The 20,827-nt window shown below is 48.0% G+C and overlaps 1 protein-coding gene across 1 annotated transcript in view; it reads right to left on the bottom strand.

Moving 5' to 3' along the window:
* Positions 1 to 618: 618 nt before the first annotated feature.
* GAP43 (growth associated protein 43) overlaps positions 619 to 20,827 on the bottom strand; it is an 80,851-nt gene continuing 60,642 nt past the window's right edge. Inside the window, exon 3 of the mRNA XM_073308879.1 lies at positions 619 to 1,380. Within this exon, the coding sequence (XP_073164980.1) occupies positions 1,292 to 1,380 (89 nt within the window). The 3' untranslated portion in view covers positions 619 to 1,291. The remainder of the gene's footprint in view (positions 1,381 to 20,827) is intronic.

Below are 20,827 nucleotides of genomic sequence, written 5' to 3'. Positions count from 1 at the left end.
CTGCCCTAGGCTCAGGCAGTCCCAGGGGCCCAGCAGCGAATCAGGCCATGGACCAGCTAGAGCTACTCTCCCCTCCCTCCTCTACAATGCAGCAGGGGAGTTGCTGCACCAAGAAGGGAGAGCAGCCGGTGAGCGCTGCTGGCTCACCCCAGAGCTGCTCCTTTGGGGACGAGCTGTGGGGTGACACCTCCTTTTAATGGCACTGGGCCTGCTGAGGGAGCACATTGTCAATTCCTAGTCAAACACAGATTTCTTTCTTAATGCAGTCACCACTGAGGATCGCAGCTGAGAGCCTCCAGGCCGCTCCTGAGCTATCCTAAAGTCTTCAGCATGAGGTGTTGAGTGACTGTCATGATCAAACCCTAAGGGTCCCATAGTAGGTCGGGGGTATTTTTGGTGTGTTTTATGCAGGAGCCAGCACATTAACCCTGATGCCCAGGTCAAAATCCAACCTAATACCAGCCTGCCTTCCTGAAATACCCTCAGTAGTTTCTGCTGGCATTTCCACTCTCCTGCTGTGCTGTGTTGACAAGAGCAGAAGACATGTTGGCCACAGCAAGAGTCTCCCTACAAGTTCCATCAGGACAGAAGGCGCGATACAAACGCAAGACAGTGGTATCATGATCATTATTCTCATTTATTATTATCATCGTCGTTCAGTTTGAAAAAGGAGCCTGGAGCCACACCTGAAGCTAATTGGCACATTTTGCTTTATTTTTGAAAACAAACGGGGGGGTTAATTTTCCTTCGTTTGTTTGTTTGTTTTTCTTTTGTTCTCTTTAGTTCATTCCATCACATTGAAAAAGGAAGAAAAAGATTTTTTTTTTCGTTTTTAAATCGGTAAGTCTGGACTCCTCAGATGAACGGAACATTGCACACACACTTGGAACAGAGAGGGAGGGCGGGAGGGAGAGAGAGAGAGCGCTCGCGGCGGGCAGACAAACACACGCACGCGCCAGATCAAAGAACTCTGATACAGTGCAAGAATTTTCCCAAAATGATTGGATCATCATCATTACCAAACAACTCGCCATAACAACACCAAGAAACAAAGAAATGTTTAAGCCACACTGTTCGACTGGGATTTTTCCTGCTTTTTTTTTTTTTTTTGCTTTTTTTTCTTTAAATGTTTGCCACACAGAGAGAAAAAGGGTTTAAGTGGGATGGGGGAGGGACGGACAGGCCCACAGGGGCGAGCAGGAGGTGGGAATCAAGATTAGGGTGGGCATGAGAAGAAGGATACAGGAAAGGGGGAGGGAGGGAGGGGCAGTGGGGAGTCATTTCTTAATGTTCAGGCATTTTCTTGGTCCGCCTTGTTCTCGTCTTCTTTCACCTCTTCCTGCTGGGCACTTTCAGTAGGTTTGGTTTCTTCTACAGCATCTAGTGGGGAAAGAGAGAGGTGAGGGTTAGTTGCCTGAGCTATAGTGTACTTTTTACATGCTTGTTGCAGGCGGCCTGAATGACTCCAAGTCCTTGTTCCCAAATGGGCCAAAATCTGACAGTTCTTATCTGGCACACGTGTGGGTGACTGTGTGAAATGAATTTATATTATCCAGGTCTTAGTGGACAGGTATATGCTTCCCACAAACCAACACCATGATTAATTAACCTTCTGAATTAGGGAGCCAGATCAGAAAGGCTAAAGGAGTGATTCAACCATACAAATACAATTGTAGAGAGGCAACACACCTGTTAGATCACCTAGTTTATCCTAAATCCCTGCCCTACCCCTAGAGCCAGTTGCAGGTTGTTTCCTTCTATACATTAGCTAATGTTTTTTCCCCAGTCTACTCTTAAATAGGTTCACTCTTCACTCACTCCTAAGTGTTTAGAAGTGTACATTATCCACATGGAAAAGTCCTATCGATTTTTATAGGGATGAGGCCAAGGTTCTCTATACATATGATAGAGTTCTGCAGAAATTATTCGAGAACCCTATAGAATTGAATAGCAAACAGGAACCTATATCTATGGTTTTTTTTTAAAAAGTACCGAATTCTACAGCAGGGAGCTAGTTTTCTATTAAATGCTATAAGAAGTTATAGAAGGGTTCTCATTCTCTAATCCCTCCTCCAGGTCTTTTCCATAAGGATACATCTGCCTGGAGCTGTGCCAGTTCTGTGGCTGGAGGCCGTCATACTTCAAGACCAACAGACAACTTTTACCAGCTCTCAGTTCACATGAAATGTTAAAGTAAAATACTTTAACCAGTGACATTCTAGACACGTATTAGACAAGAGATCAGGAAATGGGCCGGGGGATGGGGGGAATGGACAAGACAAAGTAGATGGAAGTGGTATGATTTGAGTTGGAATGGACCCTCTTTTGGGTCATCCAGCCCATTCACCTGCAGTATGGGACCTGACTGAACTGTTGCTAAAGCATCCCTGAAACCCAGGCATCTTGTCTGAGCCTAGGGGCTCACTGGGGCTATAAAGCCAACTCTGCATTTTTGTGGTTTGTGACACAAAGCTGCCGTAATGCACTGGAGAATCTGGTCTGCTTTGCACAGCGGTAACTGACCACACAAGACACAATGGAGCGGAGAATCAGGACCACTTGTCCTAATGGTTGACTTCAGGACTGTCCCTCAGTGTGTATAGGGTTGGTTATGTTTCTTTAAAAACATTCATATCAGTGTAATGCTGGTGAAAGGTAGTGAATTGACACCGCTGCAAGCTAAAGTGCTTGGTTTAGCAGTGCAAGAAGCACAGAAAGGGCAGTGGCAGGGCAAACCCTCTCCTCTCCTGCCTCTGGCCCCACTGATGTGCCTCAGCACTGAAATGCAGTGACTATCCTGTGAAGGGGAGTTTGGTCACATGTAGCCCATTCAGTTCTTGCACTGGACTAGGACTCCTTGCCGAGCATCAATGAGGATGCCTCTTGGCATGTGGATAGTCATAGGAATTGGACAGTTTTGCTAAGCTATTCAGTGCCGTCAGATGGCAGACATGCTTTTACTACCAACCTTGGCAAACAGCCAAGACCCCTTAACCTAGCTCTTTTAAATACCTTCCCTAACCCTATGTCCCTAAGGATGCCTTTTAAAATGTGTGCAAACCCCCTGCCTCGTGTGCCAATTAAGTGCTTTTATTGCACTTATGTTGCTTGGACCCCCAACCCAGGTGTCACAATGAGTTCCTACTGTAATAGTTCCCCCCAAAAATATCTGCTGGGCAGCACCTTGGCCCAGTAACCCTGCCTAAGTCCCTGGGGCTGCAGACTTCCAGCCAGCAGAAGCACATACATGTTTGCTTTCTCCTGCTCCTAAGCAACAAAATCCAACAGCTTCGCAAGGCCTCTCTTGCATTAATTAGTACAACTGCAACCATTAACAGGGAGTGAAATAGGCTGCTGATTTAAATGGGATGCACGCAGTGTTGGGGAGCCCAAACAGGTCAAGTGATCTTAATGGTTTTACTAAACTTTCTTGCAGCTACAACAATATTATGTTGGTGGGGTCCGTCCGTCCCCCCGCACACACACTCATCTCTAGTGCTGGCTACCTGAGGGTTTTATGATGGAGAAACAGCAGCACAAAGTAAAGATGTGATTTTCCCATGGTCACACAATGGGAAAGGGAAATAGAACCCAGGATTGCTAACACCTAGGGGTGAGTTTTAGCCACAAGAATATCTTTATCTGCTAGCGGTGTAGACTCTGCAAGGGCTTATCTGAGCCTCCTGAAACAAAGCCGTCTACAGATTTTCTTACAAGCATACACAGGATGGGTGAATGAAGCATGCGTGCGTACACACACACTCAAAGCTAGGGGTGGGTGAACCAGTTCAAACAACATAACTACCCCTAGAATTTTGTTCTGCATTGGACTTATGTACAGTGAAAACTTATATAGTGCTGTGCCAACATTAACTTAATCAATTCCCCAGAGAGGTAAGTAAAAATTAACTCAGTTTTACAGAGATGGGGAAACTGAGGCATGGAATGGTTCACATGACTAGTCCAGGCTGCACAGTATCAGAGCCAGGTTTAGAATTCGTGTCAATCCCCATGCTCAGTCCGCTAGGCCATAACACTTCTCTACTTACCTTAGCAATTAAGGCCCTGGTCCTGAAGCCTTAGGGGTCACTTAAAACACCTATGGGCTTCATTGACCAGTTTTGCGTGGTCAAGAAATGCAATACCAGGCTCTAAATGTGGGGTACTGGCAGGCTCAGAGCAGTGCATGGAAGCTCACACTAATGCTGCCTTGTGCTGATCTTGCTCAGTGGATAAACAGAAAGCTTCAGGGCACAATGTTCTGCCACACTATGGCCCCTTTGCATTGCTCTAGTGCAGGGGTGGGCAAACTTTCTGACACGAGGGCCACATCTGGGAATATAAATTGTATGGCGGGGCAAGAATACTCACAAAATTGGGGTTCGGGTGCAGGAGGGGGTGAGGGCTCTGGTTGGGGGTGCGGGCTCTGGGGTGGGAGAGTGGGATGTGGGGTGGGGTGAGGGCTCTGGCTGGGGGTGCAGGCTCTGGGGTGGGGCTGGGGATGAGGAGTTTGGGGTATAGGAGAGTGCTTTGGGCTGGGACCAAGGGGTTCAGAGGGCAGGACGGGGATCAGGGCTGGGGCAGGGGGTAGGGGAACAGAGAGAGGCTCAGGGGTGCAGGCTCCGGGTGGCGCTTGCCTCAAGCACCACCCGGAAGCAGCAGCATGTCCCTTTTCCGGCTCCTATGCGGAGACGCGGCCTGGCAGCTCTGCGCGCTGCCCCATCCACAGACACCGCCCTTGCAGCTCCCATTGGAGCGCCGTAAGGGGCCATTAGAGCACATAGGAGCCAGAGGAGGGCCATGCCTCAGCTTCCAGGAGTCGCGTGGAGCGGCCCCCAACCCTGCGCCCTGGCTGGAGTACCAGAGCTGGGCAAGCCCCAGACCCTGCTCCCCAGTGGGAGCTCGAGGGCTGGCTTAAAACACCTGGCAGGCCAGATCCAGCCCGTGGGCCGTAGTTTTCCCACCCCTGCTCTAGTGGGACAAAGGGGCTGAAAAGCTGGCAGATCTCACTCCTGGCATACTCCTGGCATAGGGGAATCCTCAGGTGGCATGGAACTTGGGTGGTGGCTCAACACTATCCCCACTTCACTTCACCCAGTATCAGGGTCATAGGCAGAGCCATAGGGACTTTATTGACAGCCTGGCCTCATGACTGCTCTAACTTAGGCTGGGACTGACCTGGCCCAGTCTGGAATCAGGAAGCCACAAAAGTGACATAAAGCCACCTTTGTCACCCACTCGGGCCCTGCACCAAGCACAGCTCAGCTGGACAAGGGGATCAAGGCTTCAGTCACCAGCGCAGTACCAGGTACCTTTTACCAACACTGAATTCACATAAATAAATGAGAAACCTGCTCCATGAAGAGTATTAGCAAGCAAAATTCAGTTATCTGTCTCTCTCTTGCTTGGATGTGAGCAGGGAGCATCTGGGAGGGGAAGTGTTCTGAGCACATGTGCCCCAGCTGCTGGGATGTGTTTTTTGCTTAACAGCTGTGGCAGTGTCTCACTGAATTTGAGGACAGTGAAAAATCAGAACCTACTGGTCAGCAATGAGGTTCAATCACAGGTGACAGCACAAGGATATACAATTGTGTGCAAAACAGGTTCAAAGCACAGAAATGCAACATCACAGAATCCTAGATAGACATCAAAGCTGGAAAAGACCTAGGGACAGATCCTCAGCTGCTGTAATTTGATGTAGCTCCATTGATTTCAGTACTAATTTATACCAGCTTAGGATCTGACTCCTAAAAGTATGTAAAATAGCCTCTCTCGCTAGTGCAAGCTTGTTCCTGGGCATGTATTCTCCAGGGATTCTCCAGTCTACCTTTAAATGTCCCACACAAAGGAGCTTCCACCCCTTTCCTTAGGAGACCACTAGACAGTTCTCTATTAGCTGTCACTTGTCAGAAGGCTTTTCTTGAGATTGGGCCTAATTTTCCACTCCCTTGCACCTTGGGTTGTCCTTTACATTGGTGCAGCATGGATGTGTAATTTGCCTGTCAGCAACACAGGCGGTGGTATTTGACACCCATGTTGTACTCTCATTGTATAGGCATAAATAGTGATACAAGATGCAAGGTAAGGGAGAATCAGGCCCATTCAGCCAACATTTTCCTTCTCTTTTTCAAAATTGAAATGCACCAGATGCAGCTTCTTTTGGATGGCCAACTTTCCACCCTCGCAGAAGCTGCCGCACCTGCTCCTGCCAGGTTTGCTAAGATTCAGTGCATTGACATTGTGAGACCTTCTCCCATAACCCCACCTCTCCATTTTTGTGGGTGGAGTTGGAACAAGGAAGAGGCATTGGTTTATTTGGAAACAGGCTGGTGAGTCTGAGATACATGGAGCTAGAGCAGGAGAAGCTCAGATAGCTAGAGATGTGGCAGGAGAGGCCATCAGCTGGAGCAGGAGAGGCTGGCTATGTACAGACAGCAAATGGAGCCCCAGAACCCAGAAAATGAGAGGAGAGGCGCTGGGGTATGTCAGAACATGGAATAGGAGTCACCAGGAGATTGAGAAGAAACAGGAATGGCAGTGACATGAAGCTGAAGGGGCTTGGAATATGCAAAAAAATAAAGCAAGGGAGGACAAAGAAGGAGTGGCCTTTTTGAATTATTCCCATATGTGTGGTGATTCTGGGATAGGGACAAATGTCAGACTCAAGATTCAGCTGAGATGCAACCACTCTCATTTTAATCCTGGATTTTGGAGGAGAAAACCTGGTTCAGAAACCCACCGGGCCACCTCAGAGCCCTCGCATGAGGCATTAAATTGACACTGTGCATTTGCACCGGTATTAAACTATGGAGTTGTTTGGTAGATTGAAGCTAAAGTATATTTCTGAGCCCTCCTGGTGTGGACTTTGGGCCTGATTCTGAGAGGGGCTGAGAACCTACATCCCTATTAAATTCAGCTGGCAGTGGTAAGTGCTCATCGCCTCTCTGGATTAGACCCTCCAGGTTTTGTGCTAGGTAGCATAAGGCATGGAACTGAATTACGGAGCCCTGCTGAAATGAACTCAGAAAAATCTCCTGCCTTTCAGTGCTCCATTTATCTCCTGGAAGGGGTGAGAACTGTGTCTGAGAACCCCACTGGCAAGTGAGCGCCTTGAACATAGGCAGCTACAGTTGCTAGAAAGCTGAGCTAGGCAGGCAGGCAGCAGTTTCATTGGATGGTGGCACTTCCAGCTGCTTTCGCCTACGCCACATTCTAATGGCTGAGCTTGCAGGCCCCGCTCCAAGTCCCTCCACTGCCCTACATTAGTGAAATTAGGTTGAGTGGATTTCTGGGTAAACGTTGCCTCTTGGGACCTGCCCAGCTCCATTTGACTTGCCAAGATTAATTAAATTGGAGCAGAGCTCTACACGTGACCATAGTAGTAGTAACCTCTCCAATGCTCATTTTTTTGTGGCTGGTGGCTTTGGTTTTGTTTTGTTTTTCCTTTCTGTTATCTTACAGATCTTTAAATTGTCACAGACAACACCAAGAGAAAAGAAGTTACACAAACACTTTTGAGTTCAATACAGCCGACTCAGGGATTTTGCCTTAGTCGCTTTTCCACGGTTTTCAGAATTACTGCTCATGCTCCTCGCTCAGAAACTATTGTCTCATTCCTTATATTACAGTATTCCACATGCAAACAGCCTGCATTCACCTTTACCTCTGCTATGGCCCCAGCCTCAGGGAACCACAATGGTGGTCTACCTTCCCCCCTCCCGGAGTCCTTCACTGCTCTCAAGTGTTGTTCAGGGTCGTACTGCACTGCTATCGGCAGCCATGTTCCACCCCAGAGGCAGCTCAATTTAAATTATATTTTTTCAGAATTTTGGAAGCTCTGGATTAGAGATGGGCCCCAGTCAAAACCCAGGATCTCAGCCACTCCAAGCTGTGATGATGTTTGGATCCAGAGCTGAACTTCTCAGCTTGGATCCATCTATCCAAATCCATCCATCATCGATCCAGCCACTCAGAAGCTGATTCCAGGCAGAGTATGGTAAGTCTGAGACTGTTGAAATGGAACCCATTTCAGGCTCAGAGCCACTGCAGATACCATTCTCCGTTCCCCATCTCTGTCTAAAATGCATCCTTGGCCCAGTCCCCCTCCACTGAAACGCCTCATACATCACGTAGCAGGTTAAGAGCTCCATGGAAACCACTATCCCTTTGAAGGACCAGTCTGCTTCACTAAGTGACCTTTGCAGGCCCGTTGAATACTGGAGAGAGTGGAAACAGAATCTATCATGGGTCTCTCTCCATGGGGAGTGTTTCCTGCTATGCTTCACAATTCTCTGATATGCTGGCCCACAGCACCTTCTCAGTTGAAAGGGAACAATAAAGCAGCTTTTTGGGGGGAAGTGTCTGTCCTTTCCTATAAACAGATGTATGTAAGTATAATTCTTGATGATGTATAAAAACTACCTGTTTACTCATACTATTCCTTTCTTGTAACTTCACACTTATAAATGAGGGGGAAAGGTGTGTGGGGCTGGTAGCTCTCCACCGCGTCCTCTGCAGTTCCATCTTGGCTCAGGCTCCCCTCTGGAGTATCGTGAGTTCCCCTCCACGCAGGGAGCCTGGTGACATCACAGAGCCAGTGAGCTCAGAGCATCCTTAGTGATCACACCAGGGGGTCTCCATCCCCTGGCACATGCAGCAGCAGATGGCAGTGATGCCCAGATAGCCCGGAGGACATCAGAAAGGAGTGGATGGGGGAGTAGAAAATTGCAGCTCCTTGAATTGGTTCTTAGAAGCTTTCACAGGTAAGGAGGTCATGGAGCATGCTGGGGGAGGGAGTCCCAGGGCAGAGATGGGGAGGGAAGGGGAAGGTCAGGTCTTCAGGGAAGGTAGCAATCAATCACATATCACTAACAGTCATTCCACTTTGGGTCTCCCAATCCTGATTCTCCTCTCCATGTTGTGTTCAGCCCCATATCAGCCGAGACTCTGAGCTGGGCAGGTAGAAGAAAGGGACAATGCTGTTGGTCCTAGCAGACCAGATTGTCCGCTGCTTCACATTTTCTGACCCAGCTAAATCCTCAGAGGACAATCAGATCTGTCTCTGTTGCTGCAGCTGCCTTCTTGTTTCCTCAAGCTGAGGAGAAGGTGGCTTTGGGATTCTCCCCACATACCCCACAGCCTGTGGAAAGGAAACTCCATTCCACCGTTGGACATTCACGTGTGCAGTAAATGGAAAGGAAAAGGTGGGGGGGTATACCTAGAATTGCAGCTCAATTGCAAGGCATCTCTCACAGTGTCTAGACACCAGCTGCCTGGTTGCCATGGAAACCCTCCAACTTTGGCTGAGGGGAATCTCTCCAGAGAGATCAGGAGAGGGGAAGGGGAGGGGAAAACGGAGAGATACTCTTTGTGAATGTGTGGCGTTAACCCTGATACAACCACATTTACAAACACTCTGCTTCCTTGGGCAAGGGAAGAACTGACTCCCCTCATTCCCTCCACTGCCATCCCTCCCACATGCACATATATGGCACTACACCCGACAGCTGAGGGGCACTGGCTAAGCTATTGCTGGCAGGTTGCTTTTTCACTCCTATTTACTGCTCTGTGTTGTCAGTATGTTCGCTCGCCCTTGGCAAACCAACACATTCTGCCCTGAAACAGGTGCCAGAACTGAGCCATTCACACCCATCAGGGAATTGCTTTACAGGCAGCAGGGGCCCCCCTTGTCAATGGAGAGTCTCCCCTCACACCATTTCCCATAGGCAACTGCAGCCTCTGGGAAGGTAGCACCTTCCTCGGTTGGTGCAGCAGCAAAATCAGCAATGACGCTTGTTTCAGGGATGCTGTATATGGTACTTGAAGGGGAAGCCTGGTGGCTTACTGTCTTGGAAAGCGGTAGGGGAGCATCTTTCAAGTAAGAAGATGCATTGAGGAACAGAAACCTTGTGCAGCTGCAGAATGGGCCACTGTCATCTGGCTGTAACACTGCTGCTTTCAGTGCACTTATGCCGAGGAAGCATTTATCCCACAGAGCATGACCAAGGTTCAAGCATGGTCAAGCATGACCCCAGAGCATGGTCTGAAGGTTCAAGTACAGTTTGCACCCCACATAGAACAGGCATAATGATACTGAACCACCTCACTGAGGGAATCAGACTGGAGGTTCATGGAGCTTCATTCAGTAGATCTGAAAGTACTATAAAAATATACATCAACTGGCAAGGGCTGCAGATGCCAAGGGATGGGTATTAGCTCAATGTACTGTGTTGTCACAGAACAGGCTCCCCCGCCCATGGCACACACAGCCACATAGCCGTGCTGAATGAACCTGCTGCAGCATATATCTGTGGGTGGGTGTATCTAAAGTACTTTGCTCTCTCTCTCTCTCTCTCTTTTTTTTTTTTTTGAAGTGACTGTAGCGCTTGTGCAAGAGGGCAGCCTGGCAGCCCTGGTTCAGGCTAAAGGACCCTATCCATAGAAAAAGTGCAGCATGGAGAGCAGCCAGCGAGCTTCCCCCATGCTGTTCCATAGCCAGATGCTGTGTCCCCAGTTCTCATATGCTTCATTCTGGGCTCTGGGACAATGCAGTTCTCAAAAGGAGCAGAGCTGTTGGGGGTAGCTCATAGACTGGAATTCAATCTTTGATGCACCTGGGGCTTGATCAATTAATTGCTTTGAAAATTAGGACCAAGGCCATACAGTGGCTTTGGGAAATGACTGGGTGCCAGGGGTGGGGTTTTGGCACAGCCCTGGTGTGCTCACTGAGGCCTGAGACATGGAGAGGGCGGGCAGCTGCATTCTGAACCGACTGGTGCTAGCACACCGTCTTCAGATTCAGCTTCCGGTACAATGAGTGTCAGAAATACAGGCTGGAGATGACAAACACAGGGATCAGTGTGTCCAGGTCCTTGTACAAAAAGGGATGATGTTTCCCAGCTAGCTGTAAGAGGGACAAGGCATTTTTAGATACTGGTGCTACCTGATCAGCCAAACTTAGTGAGGAGTCAAACAAGACCCAGAGGCTTCATGCCACTTTGATGAATGGGGGCTGTGTGCCTTCGGCAAAAGGTGGAGACAAGGTATTGACAAGCTTGTCAAAGTGTTTTCCCTTCCAGTCAGCATCTCTTCAGTCTTGCATGGGTTCAGATGAGCCAGTTGGTCTTTAGCCAATAGCTCATTTCCTGTAGACATTCTAGTAGCATCAGTAGAGAATGAGATATGCAGCTTAATGGCATTGGCATGCTGTTCGCAGCCAAGCCCATGGCATCTCACATCTCTCCCAGTGGACTCATGTAGATATTGTAAAGGAGAAGCAGCTATTCATCTTTACTCTGAGTTCTGTTGGAGCTATTCTAGTGCTGAGCCACCTACCCCTGTTATGTCACATAGGTGTTTGTAGCAGTACCTAGAGTAATAGATTCGAAGTCCAGAAGGATCACCTAGTCTGATCTCCTGTCTAAACACAGGCCATAGAACTTCCCCACAATAATTCCTAGAGCAGATCTTTTAGAAAAACATCCAGTCTTTAAATGATTTACAAATTGTCAATGATGGAGGATCCACCACAACCCTTGGTTAATTGTTCTAATTACTCTCACTGTTAAAATAATAAGCCTTATTTCCAGTCTGAATTTGTCTAGCTTCAACTTCCAGTCACTTTGTTTGCTAGATTAAAGAGCCCATTATTAAATATTTGTTCCCCATTTAGATATTTATTAAATGTAATCAAGTCACCCATTAACCCTCTCTTTGTTAGACTCAAAGAGCTCCATCTATTTAGCTTATCTCCATAAGGCTTCCTTTAAAAAAAATCCTTTAATCATTTTTGTGGCTCTTCTCTGAACCCTCTCCAATTTATCAATATCCTTCTTGAATTCTGGGCACCAGAACTGCACACAGTATTCCAGCAGAGATCATACCAGTGCCAAATATCGAGGTAAAATAATCTGTCTATTCCTTGTTGTACGCTGTATCGAAGCTGCAGAGAGATCCATCAGTATGAGCATGGAGATTTTACCTGTGTCCATGGCCATTCAGTCATTGTTGGAGGGAGTGGATGGCTTGTGGCCAGTGGTAGTGGACAGCAGGCGATTGTATTGCTGTACTAACTCATTGGCACCTTAGCCTTGTAGTTGGGTGTCTTGTTCTTCTAGGGTGAGATGAAAACCAAGGTACTTCATGAGTCTTTGGGGGCAGGAGCGGGTGGACCAGCTTTGGTTGCTCACTGTCCTGGCAGGAAGGAGGGAAGGCTCTGATCTCTGCTTGGAGGAGGCAGTGATGAGACAAGAGAGTGGTATGTTGGTGACCTCTCCAATATCCAGTCCTAGGCTGAAGATAATGTCCAGCGTATGTGCGGTTGCATGTGTGGATCCAGAGACTGCCTAGCAGAATCTCACATAAGCCGTGAGATAAAATACAGTTGTATCAGTAGCCCTGTCTATGTGGAGGATGAGATCACTGAGGACAAGGAATCTGGGGGATTCCAGTACTCTGCTGATCAAGAGCTCTGCAAGTTCCTCCAGTAAGTTGACAGGGTTTCCAACTGGAGGCCTGTACCCTACTAGGAGTCCTAGTTTCTTCTTGTCCTTTGCCTTACAGACCATATAGATGCACTCAAGTGTTTCTGTTTCCAGACTGGAACGTCTTCTGCACCCTAGGCTGGAGGGCAACAGGACTGTTGTTGTACTTCTTCTTTGCTGTTCCTGGTGCATTCTGGGGTCTGTCTTAGTTTTTGACATATGGAGTGTCCTGTAGGGACTAGCTATCCTAGTGTAGGGTTGCAGGTGGCATTGAACCATGTCCCAGTGATGCCAGCAAGGCTCATCCAAAAGGAGATCTTGGATGGTGCTGGTTCTGTTGATGGGTGACTTTGCATTCAGCATCAGGAGTTTCAGGTTCTTATTTTCTTCTTCTCCATTAATTGTGTTACCAGTCAAGCAGTGGGCTTCCTTCCAGTGCATGGTTTTTGAGTTTTTTCCAAGTGCATGGTGTTCTCAGGGGATGTTGTGACAGTTTGAGCAATTTCCTGCAATATCCTTGAAAAACCTTATTGAACCAAGTTTAAGTATCTTTGGAGTCCATTGTACTGAATGCAAAGTTTATTTATTATTGTGGGATTGGATGTAACTTCTTTGAGGGGAAAACATGGTCAATGCAAACCTTGGGAATGAATTCAGCTTCAAATGACTGTTTTAAACAACAAGGAACTTTTTGGATAAACAAAAGTTAAGTGTGTTTTCTAGGAAATACCTGGGGGAAGGTGAATGTAAGTTTCCACCTCTGGACCCAACCATTTGCAGCTACGCCCCGAGGAGAGAACCATTGTCTGCTGATTACCAGTTCCTGGAATCTGAATATCAAAGACCCAAGTTGTATAAAGGACATACTGACTTATTCATGTGTGTTCTTGCTCTGAGCAAAAGCTGTTATGAAATTGTAATCACAGAAGAACCCCTCTGTGGGTGTGAAGGACTGATCACTTACCAGAGCTCTTGTTGGAGTTGTGGTGATCTCTGGTAAGCTTGCTAGCATGTGTGTAAATTCTTTTATTGTTTTAATATGTTTTCTCTGTAATGCTTTCACCTTAAGAATAAATGTGCTTGCTTAGAAAGAGTTGTGTGATAATTTATAATGGTGGACAATTGTTCATAGCCTCAGAGGAGAAAACACAGCAGAGACAAAGGCCAGTTTATGCTGTCTGGCTTGCTGGGAACGTCACAGCATGGACAGGGAACTGTGCAGCCTGGAAAAACCCTAATCAGAAGGGAGAGAGATGCAGGTCTCCACCAAAGAGACTGATGGCTGTGAAGGCAGGAGCCTAGCTTGGGTACCCTTGCTAGACCATGGAGGGGGAATCATGCCCTAAACTGTGACAGATGTTTCCTCAACCCAGTGATAGTGAGGTTTGGAGGGTGTGGGGTAATGGGGTTTGAGATCCTTTGAAGGTGCTGGTGTTCCTGTTCTCCAGATCCTGAGGGCCAGGCATGTTTTGCTGTACTGAGAACATTTGCACAATGGTCTTTAAATGGGTGTTTCAGATGGAGGCTAATCTTGAAGTAGTGGATTGTGGCATGAGCGATAGAGGGAATTTTTCCCTCCTCAATCATTTTGAAAATCTCAAAGCATTTTACAGACATTAATTCTCACAGCCACCTCTGTGAGGTTTAAAAGTATCATTATCCCCATTTTACAGATGGAGAAATTGAGGAATGGAAAGAAGAAATTACTTGACAAGATCATCCATCGTGTTAGTGGCAAAACTGGAATAGTACCCACAAGATCTGATCCAACTCCCAATCCCCTGCTATATCCACTGTCTACGGGGGAAAAAGCAGCCAACAACTTTTGGCCACTCTCTGAGCTGGATTTAAAGTGGTAAAGACTGCCATTAATCATGTTCCTGACCCAGCCAGTCCCCTGAGGATGTTTTTCCACAGTACCACAGGCAACTGTAGTACTGGCATTTTCTAATTTTCAGCTGCTTGATTTGGAACCTTAATTTTAATATAGTTTTTGGTATGTTTTATATAACATACACACACACACACACACACACACACACTTAAAATGAACTCTGACCTTTGTGGTACCTGCATTATGACCTCCCCAGATAGTACCCATTTCTCTGGTCTATTCCAAACAATAACCCTGGGGGGTGAGCAAGTGCCATTAGCCCCATTTTACAGATGGGGAACGGAGGCACAACATTGAGTAACTTGGCCAAGGTTACATAGGAAGTTTATGACAGAACCAGAAATTGAACCCATGCCTCCTCAGCCCACTACCTTACCCATTAGACCATCTATCCTGACCTCAGTCTTATTTTCACTGTTGTAGTACCCATGGCCTTTGCAGCAACAGCCGCTGCAGAACCAAAAGTCCAGAGAGGGATTTAGAGCCTGAGAAATTCCACAAAGGCCCTGTCATAGGCCAAACCCTGAGGTTGGGCAAGCTTGCTAATGGCCCACTTTTTCAGAACTAGCACCAGGACAGGGGGGTATTGCAAGTCATGACATGATTGGCTCCCAAGCAGGGGGACCTGAAGAAAAGGTCCACACCATCCTCCATAAATGATCTGGAGGATGGTGTGGATTGCACTCTCAGCAAATTTGCGGATGATACTAAACTGGGAGGAGTGGTTGATACGCTGGAGGGCAGGGATAGGATACAGAGGGAGGATTGGGCCAAAAGAAATCTGATGAGGTTCAATAAGGATAAGTGCAGGGTCCTGCACTTAGGACGGAAGAACCGAATGCACAGCTACAGACTAGGGACCGAATGGCTAGGCAGCAGTTCTGCGGAAAAGGACCTAGGGGTGACAGTGGACGAGAAGCTGGATATGAGTCAGCAGTGTGCCCTTGTTGCCAAGAAGGCCAATGGCATTTTGGGATGTATAAGTAGGGGCATAGCGAGCAGATCAAGGGACGTGATCGTTCCCCTCTATTCGACATTGGTGATGCCTCATCTGGAGTACTGTGTCCAGTTTTGGGCCCCACACTACAAGAAGGATGTGGATAAATTGGAGAGAGTCCAGCGAAGGGCAACAAAAATGATTAGGGGTCTGGAACACATGACTTATGAGAAGAAGCTGAGGGAACTGGGATTGTTTAGTCTGCGGAAGAGAAGAATGAGGGGGGATTTGATAGCTGCTTTCAACTACCTGAGAGGTGGTTCCAGAGAGGATGGTTCTAGACTATTCTCAGTGGTAGAAGAGGACAGGACAAGGAGTAATGGTCTCAAGTTGCAGTGGGGGAGGTTTAGGTTGGATATTAGGAAAAACTTCTTCACTAGGAGGGTGGTGAAACACTGGAATGCATTACCTAGGGAGGTGGTAGAATCTCCTTCCTTAGAAGTTTTTAAGGTCAGGCTTGACAAAGCCCTGGCTGGGATGATTTAATTGGGGATTGGTCCTGCTTTGAGCAGGGGGTTGGACTAGATGACCTCCTGAGGTCCCTTCCAACCCTGATATTCTGTGATTCTATGATTCTAAAGGTGATTCACAACCTATATTCTGATCTCTTACTCTTCCCTAAGATCTTGCTACGTACCCTACAAACCGTAAAATCTGCTTGTCCTACTCCTTCTGAGAAATACTTTGATGTGTGAACAGCTTGAATACGCAGGTTTTCTTCCAACTGTGGAATGTGACATTTGACAGTGGTAGGAAGCTGCTGTTGATACACACATTAGAAAAGATGTCCCCATCCCATGTAGCAGTGCCCTTCTGTGCAACGTATCTCTGCCCTATTTCTGGGGATCCTTCCATCTCTAGAAGATGCTCTGGGAGATGTATGTGGGAACTTGTGTCAAGGCAGAGCAGTGGTTGAAGTGCCCAATTTTCTTCAGCCTGTCATCCAGGAAGAAGATGCAGTAAAGAAATTAGAGAAGGCTTGATATTATAAGGAACTGAAAGGCCCAGAAGAGACCATAATGTGCTTTCCATGGAAATTAGTCAAGTGCATAAGGAGGTTGGCTGTACAAGCAGGTCTATCTTAGCCAACAAGCTCATGAGGCTGAGGGTACAGCAGTTTTAGGGGCACTGTTTTGGAGAGGCCAGCCGGTGTGGGGGAGCTGTGATGAAAGCTACGTAGACATATAGGATCCTCAGGTGCCTGTTTACCTGCTGCAGCTCCTACGGGAGGGTTTGTAGCTGCGTGCTAGTTGTGTGAAGGTGACGAGGCAGGCTGTGGGTGAGAGAAAGGCTGGCTGAGGAGAGCCAAGGCTGGCTTTAAAAAGAGATGGTAGCACCAGTGGGAGCCTCTAACCCGCTGATAGCAGAGCCAGGGTAAAAAGCATTAGGAACAGGAGGGGAGTGCACAAAAGCGTAGGGTCCATGTGCTCTCACGGGGTCGATCCAGCTCTGTGTACAACTTCCTCCTTGTCATAATAAATAAGCCTTGTCACCACAACATGGGACGCAGGCCTTGCGTGTGCTCCTCTCCCCAGCTGGACATGGGGAAAAGGGTGCTCCCTGTTGGCAGCAAAAAGCTCTGGAAATTCTTCCAGTGCCTTCTGAACTGATGACAGCTCCTTTCCCTTTGCCCCACACACATACACCACTCCTCCCTCATCTCCGATTGACAAAAGAACAAATTGCTTCAGCCTTACTATACAACCCCATGCCCACCTCCCCTCCCCCAGTCCAACGGATGCATACCATTCATGATCCACCTCACTGCCCAGTGTCCATTAATATACACTCTACAAGGCTGATAAATTGGGGATTCACGAAACCTGCAAGCCTTCCACTAAGCCAGACTGCCATGGAAACCAGGGGCAGCCTCCAACCGAGATATTCTCTAGGAATTAGATCTGCTCTAAACATGAGTGGAGCGTGGCTCCATCCCACAATACTCTAGGTAACCCAGTTAACTCTATCACGACCACTTTACTACAGTTTGTGTCTCAGAAAAGTGAGTTGACACCATCCCCAGTTTGTACCCTCTGGGACTGATTCTCAGCTGCCTATCTTTTACACCTCCAACACAAATTATCGGGCCCAGGGAAAGGGTAACTGAAGGACAGCCTGTGCCCTGTGTTATGCAGGAAGTCAGATTAGCTGATCTAATGGTCTCTTCTGGGTCTCACATGCTATGAATCTATGAGTGCATGTTACACTTGCTCAGCAATCACTTTACACTAGTGTAAATGACTGCAGCTGGGGCCTGGCAACTGGGACTCCAGGGTATAGGACAGAGTAGGAATGACAAAGCAGGAGGGAGGCCTGTCTGAAAAGTCTTCCACATGAGGCCTAACCAATGTTTGCACTGGCATTCTTTTCCATCAAGATGGCTGCCAGTGGCATAAAGAATTCCAATTTGAATTAGAATCTGGGCATTTTTAAAACCACTTCTCACAGTTTGTACCCTGCAGGAAGAACTTTCCACCCTCTGAACTTTCTGAATGCTGCACCCAGCAAATAAGGGGCAGCTGCCTTTCAATAGCTGCCTTGTTTTAATTGGCTGACAGGCTTTTTACAATAAGACTTCAGTTATTCGGTTAATGAATTCAGGCTCAATGAGAGACCATCCCTGACTAGGCGGCTGTAAAAACAGCTCTAGATGACCAGAGTGCAGTGGCAAGTCCAGCTCTTTAATTACCCAATCAGCCCACACATTGAAAAACTCAAGGCTTCTCCATTGTTGCCTAGTGCAGTGCAGATCTCTGGACAGCAGAGGGCACTGGTGTAATTCTCTTGTTAGCCGTGGTGTGAGTCTGCATAACAACGCAACTGAGCTCTGCTAACGCTGGGAGGCTTGATCTAGGTAGGGCCTAGGATGCAATGCCCCAAGCAACCCAAATGAAGAGTCCAGCAAGCAGACATAGCCCAATGGAGGTGCTCCTTGCTGCTAAAGTTGATGGACAGACTCTAAAATTAACGTTATCAGCGAGCGGAACTGGGCACCGGAATGCATGCTGGGTCGATTCTCCTCTCACACTGGGGTAAATCAGGAGTAACTGCACTGAAGTCAGTAGAGCTGCAGTGTTGTGACACTCGTGTGAGAGGGAAATCAAGACAAGCAGTGTGTGTTCCCACAGCCAAGCCTGGAACAGGAAGCCCTGTAGCATTGTAATAAACTCCTCCTCCTCTAAGGGCTGGATGGAAACTACCTGTGAAACTACCTGTATTTCTTAGCACAGGAAATAATTTCTGGATTATGCTGCCTAGAATCCTTAAAGAGGTAAGTGGCTGATCTATGTTTGGAGGGTGACCAACAAGGCCCAGAAGATTGTTAGTAGTGAAGATTAAGGTCTCCCTGTTTCTCTTATGGAAAAATAGCCCAGATGTGTACGCAGTATGACAACAGCCCTCAGCTGGTTGACCTTGAAACTGCCTCTTTCCCTAGTCAAGGAAAAGGCAATTACAGAAACCCAGTCATCCTTTGCAGCAGTTTCCTAGATTGCATTAGCAAGCTAAGAAAATGTGTGATTGACTGTCTTCACCTAATTGGTCCCTGCTCATTTCTTCCCTTCAGCCCAGGCCGCTCAGCCACTTATGGCGTCATTTCCTCCTCACAAGTACTGTCTTTGTCTCCACTGGTCAGAGTGTGGTGGGTGACTTGAGGTTCCAGACTTCTTGGCTCTGGCTACAGCAGTGATTTACAGGAAATGACCCAAAGGCTTCTGATAGGCATTGGGGACCCACAGTTGCATGGAAACAGAAACCTGAATGAGCAAGCAGTTCAGGATTGGTGACTGACCACAGCAGAAATCCCCTAAGCAGTTGCCTACTGATTTTCCCATATGTCTCACTCTTTCAAGGTTCCTGTAGGCTTCCCTGGATTTTCGGGCACATAGGCACTAGAAATGTAGAGATCCCATGGAATAGCCATCTGTCTTATCAGTGCTGCTTCCTGACACCAGGACCTGATTACAGCACCAGTCCTTTTGGCTAGTGAAGGAAACAAGTATTTTTTTTTCATTAGCAATGAGTGATATAGTGCACTAGCAGTTCCTCCCATGACTGCTTTGTCCCCTCTGGGATTTAGTAGACCCTGTGAGGTGACACTGGTCAGCACAGGTTGTGTTAGTCATTCAAGGAGCTACAGAGCCAGACAGAACCACAGGGTCTATCTGTGTCCAGCAGCTTTGGTAACAAGTCTCCTTTCAATTCATTACAACTTTGACCTGTGTCTTCCGTAAGGGACACTGCAGGCAAGACTATACAGAAGGTCCATGTAGTGTAAGTCCCTGAATATACAGACAGGTGCATTTTATACAGGCTACGTGTCTCCACCGCATTGCAGCCAGGCTGGGTGAATGTCACACAGAATTTCCATGTGGTAGCCCATCCCTCTGTCACTCCCCAGCTAGGCTGGCCCCTTTGCCCATTTTTTACAAGCACAAGTGTGGAAAGGAGATTTGGTAGAGAAAAGCGTGGTAGGGTTGTCTTCTCCATCACTCAGGATTGGCTATTACTTTCCCTTTAGTCCCTATGGTAAAAATAAGTGATTCCATCCATCTTTCTCACAGTTGTTTGGCTGCAGACCTGAAGAAGGTTTCTAGCTCGAGACACAAAGAAACGTTTTCTTTCACATTGTGTATCTGTTGAGTGCCATGACAAGTGGAGAGCTGAAGCCCCTTGAGACTGAAGTCTGCTGTTTATCCAAAGAACAGATGCTGTACTGGCAGCAGTGTAGGGTTGCCAATTTTCTACTCGCACAACACCAAAGACCCTTGCCCCACCCCCCGCCACACCCCTCCTCCAAGGCCCTGCCCCCTCACTCTCTCCATCCCCTCCCCCGCCTGTGTTGCTCGCTCTCCCCACTGTCACTCACTCATTTTCACTGGGCTGGCTCAGGTAGTTGGAGTGCAGGATGGGTTGACGGCTCTGGTTGGGGGTGTGGGCTCTGGTGTGGGGCTGGGGCTGAGGGGTTTGGAGTGCACAGGGAGCTCTGGGCTGGGGCAGGGGGTTGCAATGCAGGAGGTGAGGGCTCCAGCTGGGGATGTGGCAGGTAAGGGCTGGGGATGAGGGGTTTGGGGTGTAGGAGGAAGCTCCAGGCTTAGATCAAGGAGTTCAGAGGACAGGAGAGGGATCAGAGCTGGGGCAGGGGGTTGGGACATGGGAGGGGGTCAGGGGTACAGACTATGGGCGGGGCTTACCTCAAGCAGCTCCTGGAAGTAGCAGCATGTTCCCCCTCCAGCTCCTATGTGGAGGTGCAGCCAGGCGTCTCTGCTTACTGCCTAATTTGCAGGCGCCGTCCCCGCAGCTCCCAATAGCCGAGATTTCCAGCCAATGGAAGCTGCAGAGCCAGCACTTGGGGCGAGGGCAGCATGTGGAGCCCCCTGGCTGCACTTACGTGTAGGAGCTGGAGGCAGGAAGATGCCGCTGCTTCCAGGAGCTGCGCGGAGCCACAGCAGGTAG

This window comes from Lepidochelys kempii, chromosome 1, assembly GCF_965140285.1.
Source record: "Lepidochelys kempii isolate rLepKem1 chromosome 1, rLepKem1.hap1, whole genome shotgun sequence".
NCBI classification, from domain to species: domain Eukaryota; kingdom Metazoa; phylum Chordata; order Testudines; family Cheloniidae; genus Lepidochelys; species Lepidochelys kempii.
The sequence above is the reverse complement of the archived record's forward strand: the minus strand, read 5'-3'. Positions and strand labels throughout refer to the sequence as shown.